The 26,132-nt window shown below is 34.9% G+C and overlaps 1 protein-coding gene across 3 annotated transcripts in view; it reads right to left on the bottom strand.

Annotated features, from left to right (window-relative positions):
- Window positions 1-26,132, bottom strand: part of LOC150093934 (uncharacterized) — a 513,542-nt gene that overhangs the window by 305,522 nt on the left and 181,888 nt on the right. For 2 of the 3 annotated variants that reach the window (XM_090412955.1, XM_090412956.1), the window contains exon 10: window positions 12,971-13,126. In XM_090412955.1, the coding sequence (XP_090269081.1) occupies window positions 12,971-13,126 (156 nt within the window). The remainder of the gene's footprint in view (window positions 1-12,970; window positions 13,127-26,132) is intronic. The other variant, XM_090412957.1, reaches the window with a different exon arrangement.

The following is a 26,132-nucleotide window of genomic DNA, read 5'->3' as shown; positions in this document are numbered from 1 at the left end:
GAACGACATAACAATTTAATGTGAAGATTGGCCTTGTACTTCAACTACGAGACTATCAATATTAATCGCATAGAATTTTCGAGGTTTTCGTCCATTATTCTTGTCCGAATTTTTGATTTATTGTATTTCATCCTCAAAAAAAAACTGTTCACACATATGTGTGCTGCCGAAAAGACAAATGATTTTTCTTGAAAAGGCACGTAAAATTGTAAATTTTTCTTCCACCAAATAAAATTTATAAAAATCCGTCAAAGCAATGTTGTTAAATTGTGATTTTAGCACTAAATCCGCCTGAAGCTCAATAAGTTCCATCTGTAAGTTTTCTGGCACATTATTTACATCAGCATCCATCGGACGAGCAAATATATCGAATGTGGAGTCTTTGTTTTTGAAGTCGGCAAACCTTGTATCAAATTGCTCTATTAGTTCAGTTCATCTCGATAACAATTATAAGGGATATTTTTATGAGTTGCTAGAGTAGGAAAATGATAACAATTTTTAGCTCTTATCTGACTTTCCAACAATCTTAGTTTATTACAAAAAACTTTGACATGTCCATGCAGTTCATGAACCAATTGTCCTTGTTTTTGCAATTTAAGATTCAGCTCGTTTAGGTATCCGGTGACATCTACAAGGAATGCAAAATCACACACCTGCTCATCATCTTTTACTTGGTTAATTGTGTATCCTTTTATGTCCATAAAATCTGCAATGTCTTGTCTCAGATCATAAAATCGTTTTAACATTTCATCTGTACTCAACCACCTCACTTCACAATAATAAGGCACATCTTCATAATCCAAAAATAGGTCTGCCAAATACTCCTTAAACTGGTGGTGATTAAGTGCACGTGACTTAATAAAGTTAATAATGCAGGGGCTCCATCAGTGCATATGCCATAATGCCAGATAGTGAACTCCATTTAAGTCCAAACTTTTCGAAGATTGTGTTGAATGTTTCAAATATATCTTCACCGGTAGTTGTTCCTTTTAACGGCCGAAGCGCCAATAATTCTTCTGTGATGTTGAAATCCGCATCAACTCCTCGAATAAATATTTCTAGTTGTGCTGTATCGGAGGCATCGGTGCTGTCATCAAAAGCAATTGAAAATGCTTAGAATCTAGCAATTTTCTTTTAAAATTTTTTTTGATATCATCAGCCATAATTTCTATCCGTCGGACAACAGTACGTCTCGGCAAATGAATATTCTCAAAGTCTTTTTTACATTCTTTGATAAATTCTCCTTCACCAAATGACTTAGAATGCTTAGCGATTTTTTCGCTTACCACAAAGCTGGCTGGGTATCCAAGTTCTTCTTCAACTTCTGTATTTCATCTTTTCATAGTTGTCCATCAATTTTTGGGTGATCCACATGTCTCAAAGTAAAGTGTCTCTTCAAGTTGTATTCTTTGTTGACGGATACGGATTCGTTGCACAGCAAACATACAGGCAAATCTTTATTCAGAATAAAATAATAATCCTCAGTCCAGTTGTCTTGAAATTGATGATTCTCTGCATCTACTTTTCTTTTTTTTTTGCAATAACCACTGACATTGTCCCAAATTTAAAGCGATATTCAGAACTGTCAAACAAAACTGTCTTCTACATGCAGGCACTGAACAGAACACAACATCAATGCAGGCACCGAACAGAACATAACATCAATGCAGGCACTGAGCAAAGCACAACACCAACGTAAGTACCGAACTGACACGTTGTAACACGTTCACACATGCCGCTAGTCAAAGTGAGAAAGGCCCTTGGTTGGAGAAAACATAGTGTGTTTTGTGCAAGTCATATGACGTCAGCTTAATATGAGTTAGTAGAACAGACCATGTTTTCTCCCACCATGAATCAGACAAACTTCACTGAAATAGATTAGAGCTGGATCCAGCCCGCAGTTGCCCATATGTGCTCTAGACTTTCATATTTGTGTTTATGATAGGCATAATTAAAAAAACTTATGAATAAATGGAAAGGGATTTGCTTGCAAAATATTAAATCACTAACCAATAAAAAACAGTGACTGTATACAATGCTAGCTCAGTAAGTAACTATTGGGAGGCTTACCATATGATCTAATAATGTTAATCAGGTGATTCGTGTGGGTTTAGCAGCAAAACATGTGGGTGGGTGGGTGGGTGGGTGGGTGGGTGGAGGAGAAAATCATTGTGTACATTTATTGTGATTGTTATGTGTATTTCTTTCTTTTTTATATATTTCACTTTATTTTCTGATAATTCTTTTATTTACTAATGATCACCTTGTTTTTTTTCCATAGTAGTATAATATATACATAAATAATTTTGTTCCTAATAAGTTTAATTCTTGAAATTCACTTGTCTACCTGGAGTTTCACAATCCTGAGTTGTAGATAAATACTGATCTGCATATCTCTTAGTTTCTCTTACCATAAATTATATTAGGCCATCAGTTAGAAAGGCAGAGTTCTTCTTTTGGAAGAAACTTGTGACATGAATTATGAATTGTCTACACGTAAACACAGGAAAGTATATTTAATATACTGCCAAATATTTCAGTTTGAAAATAACGAACAATCATTAGTGGCTTAACAGAAAACAGTTTATTTTTCCACACGGTAGAATACAAACAATTGATCATTCAAAATAAGAACAAGCCGGGTGATGTTATATTGCTAATTACAATATCATTTCACTGAAGAAAAGTAAACATAAGAGTGTAGAATAAATTGCGTATAAATTTACGTCATACAAAAAAAAATTAATTTATAATATCATACTAAAGATATCATTAGACAGATGTAGTAACTAGATGGTCTTAATTTTTAAAAAATTAATTAATTAATCAAAATTAATGTGTTATCTGATTCAAACTTTCCCATATTTTTGACAAGGAAAGGGAAGGCAATCATTCTTATTCAAGTTAGGACATTGGAGTAAGGCCTCGGCACACTAAACAGGCATTCGAATTTATATCGACATCCGTAGAAGGCGTGTTTCAGAAGGGAATTTTTGTGGTTTGTCCCTATTCCATGTTGTGGCAATCCAAACTTATCAAATTTGTTGTGAAGAATATAAGATTGATGTTCTTGCATTCTTTTTTCTATAGAGTGTCCAGTTTGTCCAAAGTAAGAAAGATGACAGTCACATGGAACTTAGAATACACCAGGAAGAGACATAGTTAAGTGTTTATCTTTAGACTAGGGAAAATAAGTAGATAGTTTATTAACAGGAACATAAGTAACTGTTAAATTATATTTCTTCAAAATTATTGAAATTGGCTCTGAAATTCCGGAGATATATGGGATTAGAACTTGACGTATCGAACAGAGTTGTGTAGTCCTTTCAGAGAAGCTATTTAATTTTATGCACTTTTGATAGTAGAAAGTTCTTTCTGTAAATGATGGGAAGTTGAACAATTAGTTCTAGTGAATTAAACATTTTATGATTCCTGTCTTTTCAGAAGGATGATGTGCAGATTGTTTGAGAATGTAAAGTCATGTGAAAGTGGGTTTTCTGTAAACCATCATCATCATCATATTCCTGACATTTACCCTCAAGAGGTGTACAGGATATGATAGTACTACATGAAAAATTTACATCATTACTAACTTCCTATCTACAATTTTCCTCCAAATCAATCTATTACCTGTCAAGGCTCCAACACTGTCAGATCTTATATTTCCATCTTCTAAGGCACTTTTTACCGTATCAATCCATCCACCTATATCTTGGTCATCCTCTGGGTCTTTTTCCTGCCAACCTGGCAGAGAAAAATTGTTTTGCTAATCTTTCCTCTCCCATTCTGTTTAAGTGACCAAACCACTTAAGATTAGCTCTCTTAACACATTCTTGGGTGCTAACAATGTCCAGTTCTTTCCTAATATTCTCGTTTTTAATATGATATTGCCATTCATGGCATCTTGTTCACACCACTAATCTTTCTCAGTACTCTCATATCTGTGGTCTCTAGGCTTTGGTCAAGTGTTTTACTTCAAACCCAGCTCTCAGATGCATAAGTTAAAACTGTCTTGTACAGCTAATTTAGTGTATTGACTAATTTCTCTCTTATTCCATATAAATTCATCAGTTGACTTCCTACCATACCAGCTTTGTTGATTCTGTTGTCTATTTCCACATTTAATTTACCATCTTCACTAAAAATTGTGCATAAGTAGCTGAAATGTTTTACTTGTTCTATTATAGGTTCTCCATTCACAATGTAGTTGATATTTTCATTGTCTTTGTCTTGTTATTGCTGACCTTCATACCATATCTATTACAACAGTTATTCAATTTAATCAGGGAATCTTGCAGACTTGTAGTGGATTTATTTAGAAGTATGACATCATACGCATTAAGCAAAGAGCTAACATTAACATCTCCAATTCTGATATCAGATTTAATACCACTTTCCTTCATAATGTGATCCATATAGATAATGAATAAGAGAGGGGATAATGTACATCCTTGTCTGACACCAGATTTAACATTGATCCAGCTTGTTCTTCACCAAGCTTCTCTTCCACAATCCTTCTCAACTGTTTCTCAAGTACACTGGCATAAATTTTACCAGGAACACTCAGTAGAGATATACCTCTGTAATTCTCACATTAAGTTTTATTTCCCTTTTTATATATGGTACTATGAGCTCTACTCTAATCACCTGGAATCTGTCTCTCTGAACTATGCAGTACAGCCACTTTAAGACTTTTATATCTCTATATTTGAGCATTTCTGGTCGAATATCATCTACACCAGCTGCCTTTCCACATTTCAGACCTTTGATGGCTTTTTTCTACTTCAGGTATGGATATATTCCTGATTGCATGCCTAGTGAGTGTTTTTTTATCACTGTGCTGACATCATTGCTAGTTTCATTTAGCAAATTTTCAAACTAATTACTCCATACTTCGAGGATATCTTTTTCTCCGGTTTTTATATCACCTTTATCATCTAAATTTCCTTTTACAGCACTCTTTCCTCCATTTCTGAGCTTCTTCAACAACCTCCAGAATATTATCTTGCCACCTTCTTGATATTTATTTTCTATGTTCTTCCCAAAGTATTCCCATGGCTTTTGTTTAGCTAGTTTTACACAGTGTTTAGCTATCTTACATTTGTCTCTGTATTCTCTACGAGAAAAAGCCGACTTATTTGACAGGAACTTTTGATATGCTTTCTTCTTTTCCTTCACTGCCTCTTTAACTTTCTGTATCCACCATGGAGTTCTGATTTTTCCATCCTTACAGATGACCTCACTACATGCCTTTCTGGATGAATCAATCAGGGTTTTCTTCAGAGCTTGCCACTGGATCTCCAAGGTTTGATTCATGTTCTCAAACTCTTTCATTTTTTCTTTAATGATGTTTGTATAAGTACACTATCTTGTACAAATTTGTTAGTACAAGACAGTGTTCAAACCAGTTTTAACTTATGGATCTGGAGCTGGGTCAGAAGTAAAACACTTGACCAAAGACTAGAGACCGCAGATATGAGAGTCCTGAGAAAGATTATAGGTGTGAACAGATGGCATCAATGGCATTATCATATTAAAAACGAGGATATTAGGAAAGAACTTGACTTTGTCAACATCCAGGAAGAAAGATTAGCAAACTAAGTGTTCTCTGCCAGGTTAGCAGCAAAACGACCCAGAGGAAGACCAAGATATAGGTGGATTGATACGGTACAAAGTGCCTTAGACGATAGATATATAAGATCTGATAATGTTGGAGTCTTGACAAGTAACAGACTGATTTGAAGGAAAATTGTAGATAGGAACTTAGTAATGATGTAATTTTTTTCATGTAGTACTATCATATCCTATACACCCTTGAGGGTACATGGCAGGAATTTGATGATGATGATGATGTTTGTATATTTCAGTCTACAATTCACATCTGAGAGCTGCTCAACTTATTCGCTTTAAAACTTTGTTACATGTTCTTTTTTTCAATATGAAATTCAATTTTATCCTGCTCAAGAGTAAATGGTGATCACTTCCCATTTCAAATCCTCTGTACATTCTAGTGTCCTGCACCAGAGAGAAAACATCACTATCAACAATAACATAATCAATGAGACTTTTCTTATTCCTTGCCCCTTCTCTCCATGTGAATTTGTGCACATTTTTATGTTGTAACATAAAATTCCATGGTGAATTAGATATGAAGGTGTAAAGTATTGATTTTGGCTAAAAGGAAGGTAAGGAATCTCTGTTATGAGGCCACCACACTGCAAAAATGGCGTCTATATAGAGACATTTATATATATCTAACCCAAAATGAAGGTTGAGGGTATATAGATAAAATAGGATGTCTTCTAAATGTTCCAAATAAAAGCTGGCTAGAGTAGGGGAAAGTGGACTTCCCATGGCAGTTCCTTCTACTTGGTTGTAGAATTTGTTTTGACACAAGAAATATCTGGAGTGCATTACAAATCCAAATAATTTTACAATATCTTGTGGGAAGATGTCAGTAAGTAGTTTTAATGTCTCCTTGAGAGGTAAAATTGTGAACTCTGATTCTACATTGAAGCTCACCATAAGATTTGTAGGTTGCATGGAGACATTTTTTAATTGGTTTAAGAAACCAGAAGTTTTTCAAAAAAGAGCAAGATTTGCCTATATGTGATTTCCATAGGTTCACTAAATATTTGTCTATGTTGTAAGTAGGTGAATCAATACAGTCTACAATAGGACGGAAAGGAATGTCTGTCTTGTGGATTTTTGGTAGACCATAAAACCTAAGAGGTCTTGCAAAATGTGTTTTTAACCTTTCCATGGCATCTGTATCTAAACATAACTTCATCTAGAAGGGAATTTAATTTTTCAGTTGCCTGTTAGTGGGGTCATGATTTCTTGGTATGTTGAGCGATCTCGTAGTAAAAAAGAAATTTTTCTTTTGTAATTTGAAGAATCCATAATTGCTATAGCTTTTCCCTTGTCTGCTTTAGTGATAACAAGGTGACTGCTTCTTAGGGAATGTAGAGCTTTATTTTCAGACAGAGATATGTTAGATGGAGGAAGTTTGGCTTTAAGTAGGATGGATGTAACTTCTACGCAGAGAGTATTAGCCTTTTCACTGAAGAGGTGAAATAAGTTCGAATGTTAAAAAGGAATCTAAATATGTAATCTTTTTAGGGAATACAGCGAATTCATGTGCTTTTGAAAGGATAAGTGTTTCACTAACCATTAAAGGGCAGCTGGACACATTGATAACCCAATTATCTGGAACATGGAGAGGCTTGATATGTCTAGCAACAAGGATTTTGAATTTACGGTTTAGATGTCAATTTTGTTTATTAAATGAACATTGCAGAGAGACTTTAGCCACATTAAGAACTATATAGGAAAGTTGTTGGTCTAAGTTTGCAGGGGAAAAAAATTCGGAGATCAGAAATCTTACAAATGTTAATAGCAAAATCGTGTTTGGCTGCTCTGGGTTGACTGCAGACTAAAGACAAGCTGGTGTTCCTGTAAATATTATGAGCTCCAGGTGAGTTAATATTTTCTTTTATCTTAGCGAAGTTTGGAATGGTCTGATTGTCTCGGCATTTTTTTAGAAAAATAATCCTCGCTCGCAGCTTACCATGTAGTAGAGATAGTTTACCAAGTTTACTGGTCTTTTTCGTAAAGTTTTCCCTGTGAAGGAACAGAATTCTACTTATATGATCATAAGAAATATGATTTAACAGCTACTTATATTTCTATTAATAAACTATCTACCTCTTTTTTTTTAAGTGCATGATGATACTATGGTCATGAGGCCCTTTTTACAGGGAAGAACAGTACCATCTCAATCCCCCCCCGCCCCTAATTTTATCCAGGCTCGGGACCAGCATAGTTGACAAATCAGGCCTATGGCTGGGTTTTAGATATTCCCGACCGTAATCTGTGTGTGGTCACGGGACCGGTTTGCCTTTTCTGTCCTATTTTCCCTCGTCTAAAGATAAATGCTCAACTATCTCTTCCAGGTGTATACCAAGTTCCATGTGACTGCCATCTTTCTTACTTTGGACAAACCAGACAATCTACAGAAAAAAGAATACAAGAACATCAATCTTATATTCTTCACAACAAATCTGATAAATCTGGATTGGTACAACACAGAATAGGGACAAACCACAACATTCTCTGGTCAAAAACAAGCCATCTACACAGATGTCAAAATAAATTCAAACACCTATTTAAAGAGAGTGCCGAGGTCTTACTCAAATAAGAAAGACTGCCTTTCCTTGTCAGAAATAGGTCCAAGTTTGATTTGATTTAAAAAGGAAAGTTTGAGTTGGATAACACATTAATATATATTTTTTTAAATTAAGATTATCTAGATACAGAAATTCCTCGATTAATGTGCCTAACGCGTTCTTTGAAACAGGCGCATTAATCTAAAATGCGCTAATCGAATATAATAACCTATGGAAAAATGTATAATTCATTACTCAAATTTCTTTTTTGAGTCTTAATTTTTTTTATAAGATAATTAGGCAAATTTCAGGGCCTAGTTAAAGGAAAAACATGAAGCTGAAAGACAATAAAAACATATTCGGAATATAAATTTATTATTCTACTTCTTAACAAAGAATTGAACCAATGTAGTTTGGTGGGCATTCCGTTTCTTTTTTTCATATAACTGATGTTATGGCCCTATTGTCTCTTTCACTTCTTCTGCAAAGTGTACTGCTTCTCTCTAATTAGGGTGAGCCTCTAAGCATTGCTGCTTAAAAACTTCGATTGTACAAAAAATATTTTCAAATTGTTTCTGTGACATCTCTTTGGGCTTGTCAATGATTAAATTTTCTCCATATTCTTCAGGATCTTCCTGCTATGCATCTAAATTGAGCAGGTTGGAATCACTCAATTTCTCAGAATGAGATTTAATTAACTTAGATTCATTTGAAAAGCCTCTAAAATCATTTGCACAATGCAGAAAAATGTGCTTCCAAACAGCTCACATATTGCTAGCATTAATTTCATTTGACTTTGTGACTTTATAACCAGGATTAGATTTCTCTGATTTGGTCAGAAAAATCTTGTCAGGTATTACAAAAAAGGCCGGTTTCATTGACATTAAATATTTGTTGGTCATAATAGCCCCCCCCCCCCCTTCTTCCACAATTTTCTTCAAAATCTCTGGATAATTTGTGCCCTCCTCATTACCTGCACTTGCAGCTTCACCTGTGATTAGAACATTATGTAGGCTATTTCTCTTTTTGAAACACTCAAACTACACAGCACTAGAATGGAATTCTTCTTTTCCATCATTGGTAGCCCTTTCTTTTAAGGTTGCAAAGAGACAATGCTTTTGATTTAATAAGGTCAGTGCTTAACAGCATCTGTTTTTCGTTCTTCGATCCATGTAAAACGAAGTCTCTCCTAATTCAATCATTATAATACTTTAATTTTGAGTGGTCTGCATCCATGATGAACTCTTAACAGCCTTGCCTTTCCTCTTCGTATTCAGTAGCTTCGCTTAAAATTGTTCTTATAGTTGATTCACCCATTTTTGTGTTCTTGTCCTGTTTGCTCTGGACTCGCCTTGTTCATTTTTCTTTATTATTTCAAGTTTTTCTTCCAATGAGATTACTTTTCTAATCTTTTTCACACTTCCACTTTTTTGCTCACTAATTCTTTTACTCATTATTAAAAGTTAGGAAAATATTTTAAAATAAAAAAAGTAAGGAAAATAACTGCAAAGGAGGCATGAGATATGATCAGAAGAATGCTATGTAATTAGCAGATGACATAAATTTTGGCGTAAATTTGGAACATAGTGTACATGGAAATAGTGTAAGTATGCCATTGAAAAATAACTTTGTAAAATGTTAAATCAGTAACTAAATTATTTAATCCTGGTGAGTGATATTTTAAAACAGTTAGCCATAAAAAATATATAGATAGAAAATTTTTAAAATCTGCAACATTTATCTTTAAGATGTACATAGGCACACTAATCGAATTTTAGAGGCACACTAATCGAATTTGGGTATAGAAAAAAAATGACGCCCTAATCGGAGGCACATTAATTGAAGGATTGCAGTACTACATCTGTCTAATGATATCTTTAGTATGATATTATAAATTAAGTTTTTTGTATGACATTGTAAATTTATACATGTAATTTATTCTGCACTCCATCTACATCGGTCTAATGATATCTTTAGTATGATATTATAAATTAAGTTTTTTGTATGACATTGTAAATTTATACATGTAATTTATTTTTCAGTGAAATGATATCGTGGCAATTTAACATCACGCGACTCGTTCCAATTTTTAGAGATCAATTGCTTGTATTCTACCTTGCAAAAAACTGTTTTCTGTTAAGCCACCGATTATAGTTTGTTATTTTCAAACTGAAATATCTGGCAGTATATTAAAGATAGTTTCTTCTGTTTACGTGTAGATAATTCAGAGATGCTGGATACACCACAGATGGATTTTCTGCATCATAGTAAAGGTAGCTCATCTTCTTTACTGTACTCCTGAACCTGTACTGCCATGTTACTTACCAAATTGCATTTGTTCGAAACTGAAAATACAGAAACTTACTTTGTGATCTCCATTAGATTAGGAACTGCTCTGTATATACGATACCCAATTTAAATCATCATCTAAATTAGTCACTACATCTTTGAAAATTCGAACTTCATCAATTGCATTTTTTTTTTCTTTTTAACAGCAGCTCAGGAAACTTATCACAAGAACATGTGAACTTCCTACATGTTTCCAGTTTTGGTTTTCATCAGATGGCCGGTCTGGTTAGCTGAGTGATTAGCATATCCACTCTCTGAGGCTGTAGATTTGAATCCCGCAAGGGCATGGATGTTTGTGACTGTCCTACTAACCAATTACCATATGTACATGTACTGCCATGACCTGTATCCAGGAATAGTATGACCTTTGATGTCTTTCACCATAAAAATTCAAATGAAAAAAAAAATTAATCAGATGCATTCTTCTTATAGAATACAGAAGCATTCATTTTCAGTTGGAAATAGATAAATTTTTACTGTCTGAAGACTAGAAGCAGCTGTGCTTATATAATGATGCCCTCCCCAACTGCCACTACTGCAGACACAAGTAGTTTTATTGTATCAATGAATAAGGTATAGAGACATTTGCAGTTTATGTAATATATGTCAACAAATAGTGCAATTAGAGACAACTGTAATAAAAACGACACTACCTAATGAATCACATATCCCTCTCCCACAGAAACTATGCTACATAGACTCAAGCAAAACCATTTGTTGTACTGCCAAACACAGCATCTAACTAAAAACAACTGTCCTAACATTTGTCCAAATTTTCAATTACATGGATTAAGTGTTTGTTTGTTTGATTGCAGTTGAAATTTTTGATGTCATTAAGACAGATCACAAATGCTAAGTTAGCATTTGTGATCTGTCTTAATGACATAAAATTCTACTGTAAGAGATGTAACTAACATGCCATACAAATACAGAATTATGCTAATGAGATTTGGTCATGCATTTTTTGATATCCTGTCACAGCAAATGAGCGAGTGAGTTTACTATACTGGTGTGTGTGTGTGTGTGTGTGTGTGTGTGTGTGTGTGTGTGTGTGTGTGTGTGTGTGTGTGTGTGTGTGTGTGTGTGTGTGTGTTAGAGCTGAATGTATTAGGGAAATTCACATTAGCATCTAATAATAGTTTAATCCTTTATCCAAGTGTGAGCAAACAAAGTTTGCACCTGAAAGTATCTTCAGGACTGGGATAAGGTGGTACAACACCAGGGCACTCCTTGCAAAGGTGGAGCAAGCTACCAACAATCCTATCTCAGTATCTCCCATAATGCAAAACATATCTCCTTGCGGATATGTCTAATGTTAAGCATTAAGGGAAGAGCCACAACCCAGACTAGTTTTGACCTTTACTGAGGTCTCTTCAGTGGGAGCCAGGCCCAAGTGGAGATACCAGGCAGAAGCATTAGCAGGTCATCTCTACCTATAGGAGTTGCCAAATGGTGTGCCACCCTTTTTTTAATAAATTACTCTGGATTTAGAGAAAGATGTTGAAAGTATATTTTTCACTTGGTTAGAGTATAATAAATTCAGTTTAATCCTTTATCCAAGTGTGAGCAAACAAAGTTTGCGCCTGAAAGTATCTTCAGGACTGGGGTAAGGTGGTACAACACCAGGGCACTCCTTGCAAAGGTGGAGCAAGCTACCAACAATCCTATCTCAGTATCTCCCATAATGACTCCCACTGAAGAGACCTCAATAAAAGTCGAAACTAGTCTGGGTTGTGGCTCTTCCCTTAATGCTTAACATTACACATATCCACAAGGAGATGTGTTTTGCATTATGGGAGATACTGAGATAGGAGTGTTGGTAGCTTGCTCCACCTTTGCAAGGAGTGCCCTGGTGTTGTACCACCTTACCCCAGTCCTGAAGATACTTTCAGGTGCAAACTTTGTTTGCCCACACTTGGATAAAGGCTTAAACTAAATTTATTATACTCTAACCAAATGAAAAATAAACTTTCACATTAGCATCAATTCCAAGATAGCAGGAAAAGACTCTAAAGCAGATATATTGGAACTCATTTACACAGTGCACCTTGGAAGGCTGAAACTAAAAATGTAGTTTGTTCCTTAGCTTTTGGACAAAAGCTAGGTATATTTGTTCAAATAAGGAGAGTGCATCATAGTCAGTGTCAATTATAAAAAACAGTCTCACCAACTTATGGCTTCTATACAGTAGAGAAGATTGGAAGTCTTGGAAATAATAGATTCAATGGAAGAAAAGCGTTCTTAGGAAGCTGATGGTAATATAAATGTAATTATATAAACAGTAGTCTCTGCATTTTCTTGAGAATATTTATCAGGAAATCATTAACACAGTGAAACAGACAAAAAAAAAGTCACTAATAATAATGTGAAATGAAGAATTAATTATTAAGAATAATTTAAACTATATCCCTTTTTCATTAATTTTTTTAAACTGAACCCAATGTTTTTCTTACCTGGATTTCCATGATCTTTAATTCCAATTTTATTGACATACAAATAAGTAGCAGGTAAGCTAGCCCAAGCACGCGTTAACACAGGTTTATCAAAAATAAGTTGAATCCTATGACGAATGCACTCTTTCTCGTAGAACTGACCACAATCTTCACACCCTAAAATAATACAAATGAATATACACACAAAAAATAAAACAAAAACATCACTCCCTATGATATTATTTCCCTTTTATCACTTATTATAATAGCAGAAAATGATGACCTTAGCTAACATGAGAGAAAATAGTTTCCACTTCATGGAACATATTATTCATATATTTAAATTGAGGTGAACTTATGTATATTTATTATTCATTATAGCAAAAGGTCAGTGAATACAGAATAGCATTAATACGGTGAATTAGAGAAGAATTAATCAACTCACAAACTTTATTCATCTCTTTTTTTCACAGTATTATAACACACACACACAAATATTATAAAATAAATCACACACAGATTTATTTTTAGAGCTGTGGCATAGTATAATTATTAAAGAACACGTAAATCCACAGTAATAACTTTTAATTAATAAGGTACAAATATTTCATACTAAAACTAATAGTACATCTTCAGTGTTACAAACAGATTGGAATGGAATACAAGTAACGAACATTCGGTGGAGCACCTATTAAACTACATTGTTGTTGCAAGCTAGGAAATGAAAGAAAATTAATAAATAATTAATATTTAAGATAATTGTTTTTTTTTTAATGATTACATAAAGTCTCCCAGATCTTCGAGAGAGAGAGACAATCATTTCGATTTAAATTCGGTCAGTGTAAAATAGCCTCACAAATTTCTTTAAAGAGGCGTTCATATTTGAATCTGCATCTATGAAGGGGGAATAGCTTTATCCCACAATATTATAATCAATATAATATTGATGTTCTTTAATTCTTTTTTCCACAGAATGGCCAGTTTGCAAAATAAGAAACATCGCATTCACATGGTATTTGGTAAATGCCAGCCAAAGATAGAGATGACAGTTTATCTTTTGTAGAAGGCAATAAGGAAGAAATTTTGTTGATAGGAATATACGTGGGAATCAATTTGTACTTTTTTTTTAAATTTTACCTATAGGTTCTGAGATTCCTGGAATATAGGGGGATTGGAACTCTGCAGACTATTGAAGAAACCTTAGGTATTGGAACATAAGATTCAATTATCTGTTGGATTTGATTAAGGTGATAATTATTAGATTCCATTAACATTTTAATGATGGAAAGTTCTTGTTGTAAGATTTCTGGAGAAGAGCAAACTTTATGTGCTCTATTAATTAGAGATTTAAGAAAGCCAAATTTTTGAGATGTGTGGTGAGCAGACTTTTTATGAATATATCTGTCAGTAAATGTGAGTTTTCGAAAGTCACTTTTAGATAAGGTACACAGATATTTATTAACTGACTTGTATTGCATAGGGATTCAAACCAGCATTTAATAGCAAAACTACTAGTTAAAGTACAAATGCAACGATGAATAAATGAAATAATTCAAATTTTGACAGACTAAAGACCAAACCTCCTAATTTGGCACCCTCTAATGTGGTATAGAAAAATTTTTTAATGTTAAAGCTGAGTCTCACAAATTTTTTTGCAGATTAATATTGACATATAATGGTGTCCAAAACCTAAGAATGAACACTATTTCTGAAGATTACAACCACAAATTCAGATGAATCAGCTTTTGTGAATTTGTATAACTGACAATTTCAAGTAGAAAGCAGGTACACATGGTAGCACTCGAGGATAAAAGGATAAATGTAATATGCAAATTGTGTTTGAAAGAAGCTACATTTTTGAAGGAATAAAGTTGCCAACTTGGATGTCTTGTAATGTCTCAAAGATATCATTTAGTCCATGCAAGGAAGAATTATTGGAATTGAAGGCGGCCACAGAATTACTGATATTGCCAGAGAGTTTGATATTTCACAAAGCATTGCATCCAGATCTGGGCAGTGTTTTAAACCGAATGAATTCCAGGTGTTTGCTAAGAGATTGCCCTCACTCTACAATGGAGCACAGACAGATTTCTGGTTTTATAACAACAAAATGTAATTGATGCACCACAGGAGATCAGCTCACAAGTTCGTTCCATCCAAGCACAGGTAGGTGGATATCTCGACATACCATGGCAAGACGTCTGTGACAAGTAGACCAATATGCCTGAACACCTATAGTCTGCATCACTTTATCCACAGCTCATCATAGAGCACATTTTCAATTGTGTTGTATCAAACCAATGGAATGTGTTCCAGACATTTGCTAAGAGGTCACCACTGCTCTAAGAGCACGAAGATAGATTTTTGGTTAAAACAGCAAAATGTAATTAATGCACCATGGCAGATCAGCTCCATTCAGGCACAGGTACATGGATGTCTCAACAAACTGTGGTGAGACATCTGAGAAAAGTAAACCTATATGCTCAAAGGCCTGTAAGTCTGTGCCCCTTTATTCACAGCTCACTGGAGAGTGTTTTCAGTGGCATTGTATCTATAAAAATTGGACAAGAAACCAATGGGCTAATGTACTCTTTACAGATGAGTCATTTTAGTTTTACCTCCAATTCTAGATGACATTTCATTGGCGTGAAAGTGAAACTGCTTATCATCATGAGAATGTTCTTGAAAGGAGAGATATGGTGCTGGATATGGTCATGGTGTGAGAAGGCACTATGCTTAATGGATGCATCGAGATAAAAGCACTGGAAAAAGGGACTATGACTGGTGAACAATACTGAAGAACAAGTGGTATTAATTCTGATATCAAAATTGGTGAAGTTAATCTTAGGTAGTTACTTTATGCAGATTATGTTATACTTCTGAATAAATCCAGTGTGAGTTAGTAAGATTCTTTGAGTAAATTGAATTCCTCATCATCATCAAATTCCTGACATGTTTCCTCAAGGGGTGTACAGGATGTGATAGTACTACACGAAACATTTACATCATTACTAACTTCCTATCTAATTTTCCTACAAATCAATCTGTTACCTGTCAAGACTCCAGCATTGTCAGACCTTACTTTGTTGAATTGAATAACTGTTGTAATAAATTTAGTAATAATTAGCAATAAAATTAACAATAAAAAGACAAACACAATGAAAATAAGCAGAAACATTGACAATATCAACTATATCCTGAATGGTGAATGAACCTATTGAACAAGTAAAACATTTCAGCTATTTAGGCATAATTTTTAGTAAAGACAGTATTATTTATTAAATATGGAAATAGACAACAGAATTAGTAAAGCTGGTATGGCAGGAAGTCAGATGAATAAATTTATATGGAATAAGAAAGAAATTAGTCAAAACACTAAATTAGCTGTATACAAGATAGTATTCAAATCAGTTTTAACTTAGATATCTGAGAGCTATTTGAGAAATAAAACAATTGATCAAATACTAGAAACCATAGATATGATAGTTGTGAAAAAGATTAAGGGAGTGAACAGATGGCAGAAGGTATTAAAAATGAGAATATTAGGAAAGAACTTGCCATTGTTAGCATTCCTGAATGTGTTAATAGAACTAATCTTAGATGATATGGTCACTTAAACAGAATGGGAGAGGAAGGATTGGCAAAACATATCTTCTTTGTCAGGTTGGCAGGAAAAAGACCAGAAGGAAGACCAAAATGTAGATGGATTGATATAGTAAAAAGTGGCTTAAAAGAAAGAAATGTGAGATCTAATAATGTTTGAGTCTTGACAGATAGAATAATTTGGAGGAAAACTGCTGATCAGAAGTTAGGAATGGTGCAACTTTTTCATGTAGTACTATCATAATCATCTTGTACACCACCATGAGGATGCAATACCAGGAATATGATGATGATGAATATCCTGCATTATTTATTTTTTTTATTTTTTATTTTTTTTTTGATGTATTCCTCTTGATTCATAATGACATTTGCATCATCTCCTTATCAACTTTTGTTATGACAATTTTTTTTTTATTCTTATATAACTTTCTTAAGGAAATTATTTCTTTCTGTGGTATACTGTTTTTTGGTAGTTTTTTTTACTTAAGCCAGTATGAGAAAGACTGGAGATCTCACGTTATTTATCATGATTTTTAAATTTAATAGCATATTACTACTGTGTGGTGGCCTAAGGATTTCTTTATATATTTTATTAATTATATATTTCTTAGTAGTTCATTTTTTTTTTTTTTACATAATGAATAGAAACTCTGTTCTAGAGATCAATCATGGAATTTTTTCAAGCCACTTCAGGTCTCCATTAAAAAAGGGTGGTGGTCTCACACCTGGTATTAAAATTCATCCCCAACTTAAAGACAACCACAAACATTCATGCCCACAATAAACCGACAGCCTGTTGGTTGGAGAGTGGATACACTAATTCTTCAGTCAACTAGGATGACAAGTTCATGGTATTTTGTCTGTGTTTGTAAGGGCTGTAGCCATTTGCTAAACAAGTGTTACAGAGAGACCTGAGCTCAAGAGCTGTCGTTCGACCAAATAGCCATAATGCTGTGTATGTGTTTTGAATATGCTGTATTGTTTGGGTGGATGGTGGTGTGTGACTGCTTATGTTAATATTTTCCAGTGTGCTTATGGGTTTCCTAGAAACCCATAAGCACACTGGAAACAATTCTAGCAAGCGATTAAATGGAAGAAGACAACTGTACTACATAGAAATTGCTATAGGTCTCAGAGACTGTTTTGGGAATCAGCATTGGCTATGAAATCCTCCCCCTAACCTTAACAAATATGGCCAGATTACTTTGCCAATGATATGGCAGACAGTCATTCTAAGACCATGTGTAGCCTGACTTCTCTGGATTTCTGACCTACTAGGTTCCTTGATAGGACATTTGTTCCTATTCGTGTGCTTTTCTGGAGTTGTTACAACCATGGTAAAATACACAGCATTTGTGACTGAAGATGCTGGTTAGAATTCCAGCAGAATACTAACTTTTCATATTATTCATATTATAGCAAAATATTAGATTTTCATATTTTAGTGAATATGAATTGGTCACTAAAATATGAAATGAATTATTAATTTAAAAATACAAAATCTAAATATGAAATTAAAAGTTAACAAATGTTCTGTGCTAGTAGTTTTATATTTAAAACCTGCAATGCAACAAAACTAGGATGACAAGTTCATAGTATTTTGTCTGTTTTGTAGGGGCTGTAGCCATTTGCTAAACAAGCAAATGGCTACAGCCCCTACAAAACAGACAAAATACCATGCCCTCTCAGAACCAATGCACTAATTCTTCAGTCAACTAGGATGACAAGTTCATGGTATTTTTTCTGTAGCCATTTGCTAAACAAGCAAATGGCTACAGCCCCTACAAAACAGACAAAATACCATGCCCTCTCAGAACCAATGCAGAAGGTCACAGCAAACCTAATCTCCTATATCCAAGGGCACATCTGAAAAGATAGCTAATGTTTTTTCACAAGTATAATTGCCATGACACTTTCAATTTCATTAACAAATTCATTCTCCAAATGATCAACTTCATCCTCTTACACTTCCTAGAGTGTATAAAGTTTCTGGTGCTACAACTTTGGACAGATCTTTAAATCTGTTAACATCTACCTTGAAGAAGAAGACAAACTAAATTCACTATCATCTGTATGGCAAGTAATGACTGGATGATGCTCTGGATAATACACACTAAATTAAATAGAAAAACAGCTGTGCCACACAGAAGTTGATACAGATCTGAGAGACTATTTTTGGAATCAGCATGAGCTATGAAACATGCCATTAACCTCAATAGGCATAGCAGCATTTATTTCCAAATCTAGGAAGCAGTCATTCTAGCAGCATATTTAGCCAGATTTCTCTGAATTAACTTTGTTTTAAGTCACACACTAGATGGTGCTTTCATAGGACAATTACGATGGTTGTTTGAAAAGTTTGGTAACAAATAAGTTAAACACGTCTTTTTTTGGAAAAAATCATCAACATAGTCTCCATAGAGGTCTACACATTTGGTCCAGTGAGTTTTCAATTTTTTTTTTCTTTTCATCCTATCTAAAAAGTAGGATTGTCAAATTGTGTAAAATGGACATTGACAGCCTTAATAAGACATCCTTGTTCGAAGAAAAATTTTTTCCCACTGACCGAGCTGAATTTTTAAGTTTGGGAACAAAAAGAAGTCACACAGGACCAAGTCTGGAGAATACGGTGGATGTGGAACCAATTTGAACCTCAATTTGGGTGCAATTTTGCCACTGCAATAGCCAATGTGTGGGACGGTGCATTGTCTTGATGAAAGAGCACTTATTTGTGTGCCAATCTTGGCCGTTTTTAATTCAGTTCTTCTTTTAAATGGTCCAACAATGCCACATAATAGACTCCTGCTATTGTCTTACCCTTTTCCAAATAGTCTATCATGATAATTCCTTGGGAATCTCAAAAAACAGTGGGCATCACCTTCCCAGCTGACAAAACAGTCTTCGCTTTTTTTGGTGCTCTTTCACCGGGCATTATCCACTGTTTTGACTGCTGAGGTGTATAGTGGTGGATCCAAGTTTTGTCTACAGTCACAAATCGATGCAAAAAATCCTGCGAATTGCAATTAAACATTGCCAAACACTGTGTTAAAATGTCTTTTCGCATGCATTTTTTTGATCGACAGTCAACAATCGGGGCACACATCGTGCACACAGCTTTTTCATGTGCAATTTTTTATGCAGGATATTATACACTATTCAGTTGAGATGCGTGCAATCTCAATCACTTTCACTCGTCAGTCTTCCATAACGATACCATGGATTTTGTCAATCATTTACTTTGTAGTGACATCAGTAGGGCATCTGGAGTGCACTTCATCTTTGATGGGCTTACGACCACATTTAAACTCATTTATCCAAAAATAAATAGTCTTTAATGCTGGTGCAGAGTCCCCATGAACTGCATCTACCTTGGCTTTGTTCTGCGCGGCCATCCCATTTCTTCAAATAACGGTGTTTTTATCACTGCATGAAACTCATTTTTCTCCATTTTTATTAAAAATGCAAACATGGTCATTTTAAATGATTGCCAAATGAGAACTATGCATCACACATGGCTAAAATTTTGCCAGGGGTCATGAAAAAGATGATATGTGTTGATGCTTGTATGAATGAACGGAGTTGCCGTCTATTGGAAATTTACCAAACGTTTCAAACAACCCTCGTAATTTCTTTTCAGTTTCAATTAGAATTGTTTCTATGACAATCAAATTGAATTATATGCATTTTACTACACATTCAATTTGTGCTCTGAAGCTGCTGGTTAGAAATCCAGTGAAACATTTTAGCTTAATGAAAAAATTATTTTCTTCTGGTGCTGTTTATACTGTGAAGCACTGTTATGAATAACTACCAGCATGTTGTATACCAAACATGCTTGATAGTTATTATGTTCGTAGATGAATGCTAGTCTTCAACTAGGTTAAAAAAAAAAACAAGTAAATAGTGGTAGTCATGGAGAAATAATTCAAGATAAAATTCAGTAAACACACCAGCACAGTTAAATTGTTATGCTCCCATTACTTCAGAAGGCACATTAATATATATACTCTAAACAGAAACTCGTCCCAGGTGATAGGAGTTTTAATAATCCTGTTTCATTTCTTTCATGATAACTGTCTGGAAAATATTACAAATCATCAAAAGTATTGCAACAGTTTTATTTGAGCAAGCAAGAGATGGACCAATTGAATTTCATATATAAAGTTTATCATGTCTTAGTACACAAAAAGAGAATGAGCAGTTTTGATATGTCAGAACTGCACATTCTCTTTTAATGTCACATAGAGATCTCTCAACAATGGAGATTTTTTTAAAAGAAATTATGCTCAGATAATGTCCTGCAATTCATATATCCAAGGGTAGATGAAAAACAAAAAACACATTTTTTTGTGAAAAGTTAAGGGATTAATCTACTCTGACATAACATTCAATTATGACTACCCACAACCATAATTCAACATTACCAGTAGTTACTGGTAATGGCAATGCATAAATGCAGTATAAAAATATGTGTTGCAGGCATGCTAGCATACTACATTAGGGTATATACTGTCCAACCGGGGTGTTTTTGTTGTGAAAAGTAAAAATATCATAGTTTGAAATGGGCATCAACACCAGAGCTCAAGTGGCAGGTGTTTTCATCTCTAATATGGTATGTCTTACATGACACATATGGCAGTGTTAAGATAAATGCACAATTGTGCAACAGGAATCACATCCTGCTGATGAAACTTTACATCAAGGAAATTAGAAAGCTGATGACTAGTGAGCAAATGATGAAACACATCATACAGGCTAATTAATAGGTGATTATGTACATGTAGAGGTTTAAGAGTAAAATGTCACCAAGCCTATAGCTCACCAAAATGGCTGATATGGTATCAATGGTGTGCCATAGGAATGCCAGAGCAGAAAAGAAAAAAGGGGGTGCTGATCTGATAAGTCACAGTTCCTACTGCATTACACAGATAAGATGGCAATGCATATAGTGCAAATAACACGAGTCAATGAGTTCCTTGTGCACAGTCGCTACTGCCCAGGGTAAAGAGGTATTGGATGTGTTTTGAAGTTCAGAAATGGCACTTAATGGCAAGTTAAACAGAATACATGCATTCTTCCATGATGCACTTGTTTCCATCCTAAAACATTTTATTTCAGGATGATGATGTATCATCATGTTGGGATATGCCTTGCTAGAAAAGGAACTGGTATGAGGAACACAAAAAACAGGACAACCCAACATAAATGAATAAGAAATTCACCTTGGGGATGTTTTGGAATATGCTATGAGATATACAAGCAATGCTATTTTATATAAATCAAGTGGAAATTAAATCCAGCATTATTTGAATGTAGAAACAGCTGAATGTAGAAACTATGAAAGTTTCATATGAAATTTGGAATTCAGTAAATAAAAGCAATGCACCTAACTCCAAACACCTCCAAAATGGAACTGTGGAAGATTTCATAGAATCTGGTATGGATGCTTAGACACTGGTGATATCTCATGTTGATATTTAGAGGAGAAAACATACATCTAAACATAATGCTTAACTAAATTTATACAGATATTAAATTATTAGGCCACTAATTTGCTTTAGTCCCCAAGAATTAATTTCCTCGTGCACATGAGGGCAAAAAAAGAAATACACAAACCTGTATTGCAAGCACAACAGCAGAAAGGCAAATACATACTGAGTGTAAAAAGATGAGATCCTACAGTGCAAAAATTAGCTATCCTTTTCCACTCACCAAAAAATACTCTCCATCACCTCTATCTTCATGGTGTCTATCCTTGCTCCTGCAAACTAACACACTCAACAACTAACAACTGCTAACATCATATATATGGAAGATTGCAGAAACTATGTATCTATAGACATCTATTATCAATATATGGAACTACAAGGCAGGTGATTATGACAAGCTTAGGAAGCAAAGCCATGGCCTGAGAATCTGCAAGGGAAGGATGTTAATAGTACATGAGAGATGGTCAAAGGAAGAAGCAATATATATGCAAGGTCAGGAGGATAAATCAAACAAGAGTTAGATGGATAAGTAACTCATTAAGCAGGAGTTATTAATAAAAAATAAAATAAAATAAAATAAAAAAGAAAAAAGAAATTGTGTTGTGTAGGTATATAGAGGAAAAAGGTGATCAGTTAGCTCAAGCAGTATAAGGACAAGGCCAGAAAGATGACCAGCATGTTAATCAAGGAAAAATCTGATTATAAGAAGAAATTAGCTGAGTGGGCCAAAGGAAATCCCAAAGAGTTCTTTAACTATGTAGAAAGAAAACTATGGAAGGAAAACTTAATTGATGCTGATGGTAGTAAGGTGACAGCAATGGTGTTGAGTTACTGAGTGACCACTTTCAAGAGTTGATCATCCAAGTGAGGATATTGCTGTGATAGAAGAACGGATGTGAGAATAGAGGCTAATGAATTGGATGCACATAAAATATTGCAGCATCTCAATGCAGCCATGGGATTAAATGGAATATCAGTTTATGTTTTACAGTAGTGTTCAAAGGAACTTGCAATGCATTTGGGTAGTCTGTTTACTTAAATCTCAACTCTGGTGAAGTTCCACAGGAGTGAAAAAAATGATTGTTTTGCATAAAGGAAATTAAGACTGCAGTGGCAAATTATAGACCAATCAGTATCCCAGGAGTGAAAGCTTTAGAAAAGTTGGTGAAAGACAGAATTCAGGAATGGGTGGATAAGACTATGATACTCTATGAGGGACAGCATGACTATGTGAAGGGTAAGTCATTCCATTGTAATTTATTATCTTTTTATAATAGTGACAGCTGAGTGAGATAAAGGGAACTGTATGATGATACTGCTGAATATTACAAGTGTTTGACAGAATAACATATTGAACTCTGTTACACAAACTGAAACAAATGGAGATGAATGTGAAAGTGGTGATACAGATACAAGGATGGCTAATGGACAGATACCAAATAGTATATGGAGCAGCAGAATCCAGGAGAAAGCAGGTAACCAGTGGTGTGTTGCAAGGTTCTTTTTTTTTTTGACCACTACTGTATAATTGTATATAAATGATATAGGAAATAATTTGAAGGGAGATATTCAGCTTTTTGCTGATGACACAAGTAGGATAGGGTAATAGTTAATTCAAGTAGAGCAGTTGCAGCATAATTTAAATAGGCTAACAGGAAGTATGAGCAAAAGACAATGGGTAGCAATTTAATCCGAAAGAGTGTAAAGTTATGCATTTTGGGATAAAAAAAATTACAAGCTACATACCACATTGAGGAAATTGTACTCCAGTAAACTGATGAAGCTAGAGATTTGGGAGGTGGTAGCAGACAGTGAGCTGAAGTTCAAAGCACGTTGCTAAGGTAGCTCATAGGATTGTTTAGTTATTGAAGAACAGACTAACCAACAGAGATAAGGAAGTTATTATTCCTCTTTATAAGGCTTTGATACATCTGCATTTGGATTACAGTGTGCAGTTCAGTCAAATTCTTGAGGATGAGGAAGTAGTGGAGAGGATCATCTAGAGGTAAGTAACCAAGATGGTGAGTTGCAAAAGTTGGTTGATAGAAGAAAAGAGGTGAAATGATAGAACATTTAATTTACTAAAAGGGTTTTATAGGACTGATTGATTGAATGAGGAGATATTTCAGCATTTGGCTATAGAGACAGAACAAGAGGTCATCCTCATAACTTAAGTAAGAGTGCAGTTAACAAGGACATGAGGACTAGCCGTTTTGCTTGGAGATTGGAAAATGAGTGGAATGGGTTGCCAGTGTGAAATGTAAGTGCTTTGTTTGTTAATGAGTTCAAGGAGAGGTATGATAATAGATACTGTGTAGATAGTTTGGGTCTTCCACAATGAGTCTTCGAGCTCCATGGAGGTGCCTGTGTAGTAATAATCTATCTACACTACAGCTGTTCTGGGGTGGAAGACTGCACCATGAATGCAGATCACTGGATCCAATAGAAGAAAACTTCTCTTTTATACAGAAGAAGATATAAATCTGAGAGACCATGTTTAGAACTTGCCACAGTACTACAACATTCTCCCAATCGAAACAAATTTGGCTGCCTCAACACTACCAAAAAATTAATTTCATAATCTTCATATCTTCAACAAGATTTCATCACTGCATCCACAGATGATGCCAGAAGGACTGTAGGATCCTGTCTTTTTACACTCAGTCTGTGTTTGCATTCCTGCTGGTGAGGCTTTGTGCAGAGGCTCATTGTACTTCTTTGTGCCAATAAAGATGCCTTGGTGACCAAGGCAAAACGCTGAGGTAATAAGTTAATAGCTAAGTAAATTTAGTTGCCTATTATCTCTAGACATGTTTCACCTACAAACAATGGTGTTGATGTGGCAACAGAGCAACAGAAACACCATCAGACGTCTAGAGGAATCAATGACAACATAGTCCGTGCGATTAGCCTAGTGGCTGTGCGCTTCACAACCATATGACTGGGGAAGGAGTGTCCTAGGTTCGATTCCCATCAAAGATGTGAGGAATTTGAGGATCTTCCTCAGTCATAGCCAAGTTAGCGGGTCTTGGGCGCGGTCAGTAGGGTTTTTTCCGCCAGTTTATCTGGCATTTATCATCCCACAAGCAGGCAAACTGGCACCGTGAACACACACGGATCTACAGCCATAAATACTTAACCCCCGTGAGGGGGCTCAACTCGTCCCAATAGGGACGGTGGAGAAAAGAGAGGAAACTCCATATGAAGAAATAAATAAATAAATGACAACATAGTGGTATGTAACCATTCATTGCAGAACAGATGCACCCAACATTATATTTCAGACATGGTAATAAATTAGTGTTATGCCAGTATCTACAAACAGAGGTCTACAAATTTCTTCCCTTATCAATAACAGAGAGCGTTTAAAATAAAACAGTCATCCTAGCTAAAACATTCTTGTAGTTTTATATATACGAGGGTTGTCTGAAAAGTTCTCAGTCGTGACCATAAATGGTAACACTATCAGCAAGATTTTTTTTTCTTCCAAGTTGGTACATCTGTCATAAGCATCCATGTGAATTACAAGTCATTCTATCAAGTAGTTTGTTTTATACAGCTGCTCTTTATCCCTTGAAATGGATAAAATTGAGTATCGTGCGGTTATAAAATTCTTTGTAAAAGAAGGTTGAACACCAAAAGAAATTCGTCCGAAGTTCATAAAAGTTTATGGATACTCTTCTCCTTCATTTTCTACAATTACGAAATGGGCTGCAGAGTTTAAACATGGCTGTACCAGCCTTGAAGATAATCCATGTGGAGGACGTCCAAAAAGTGTAACAACACCAGAATTCATTGATCAAGACCACGATATGGTATTGGATGACCGGCAATTCAAAGTGTGTGAAATTGCTGAGACTATAGGCATTTCAAAAGAACGTGTAGAATATATTTTGCATGAAGAATTGCAAATGAAAAAGCTTTGAACAAGATGGGTGCTGCACTTGCTCACAGCAGATCAAAAACGCACTCGCATGAAAATCTCTGATCAGTGCTTGGAGTGTTTTAACAAGAATAAAACTGATTTTGTGTTTCAATTTATTACTATGGATGAGACTTGGATTCCCCATTACTCAGCAGAATCCAAACAG

This window comes from Typopeltis vanoorti, chromosome 23 (assembly GCF_054136105.1).
Source record: "Typopeltis vanoorti isolate ZY-2024b chromosome 23, IOZ_Tvanoo_1.0, whole genome shotgun sequence".
NCBI classification, from domain to species: domain Eukaryota; kingdom Metazoa; phylum Arthropoda; class Arachnida; order Uropygi; family Thelyphonidae; genus Typopeltis; species Typopeltis vanoorti.
Note: the sequence above shows the minus strand (reverse complement) of the source record. Positions and strands in the feature narration are given on the sequence as shown.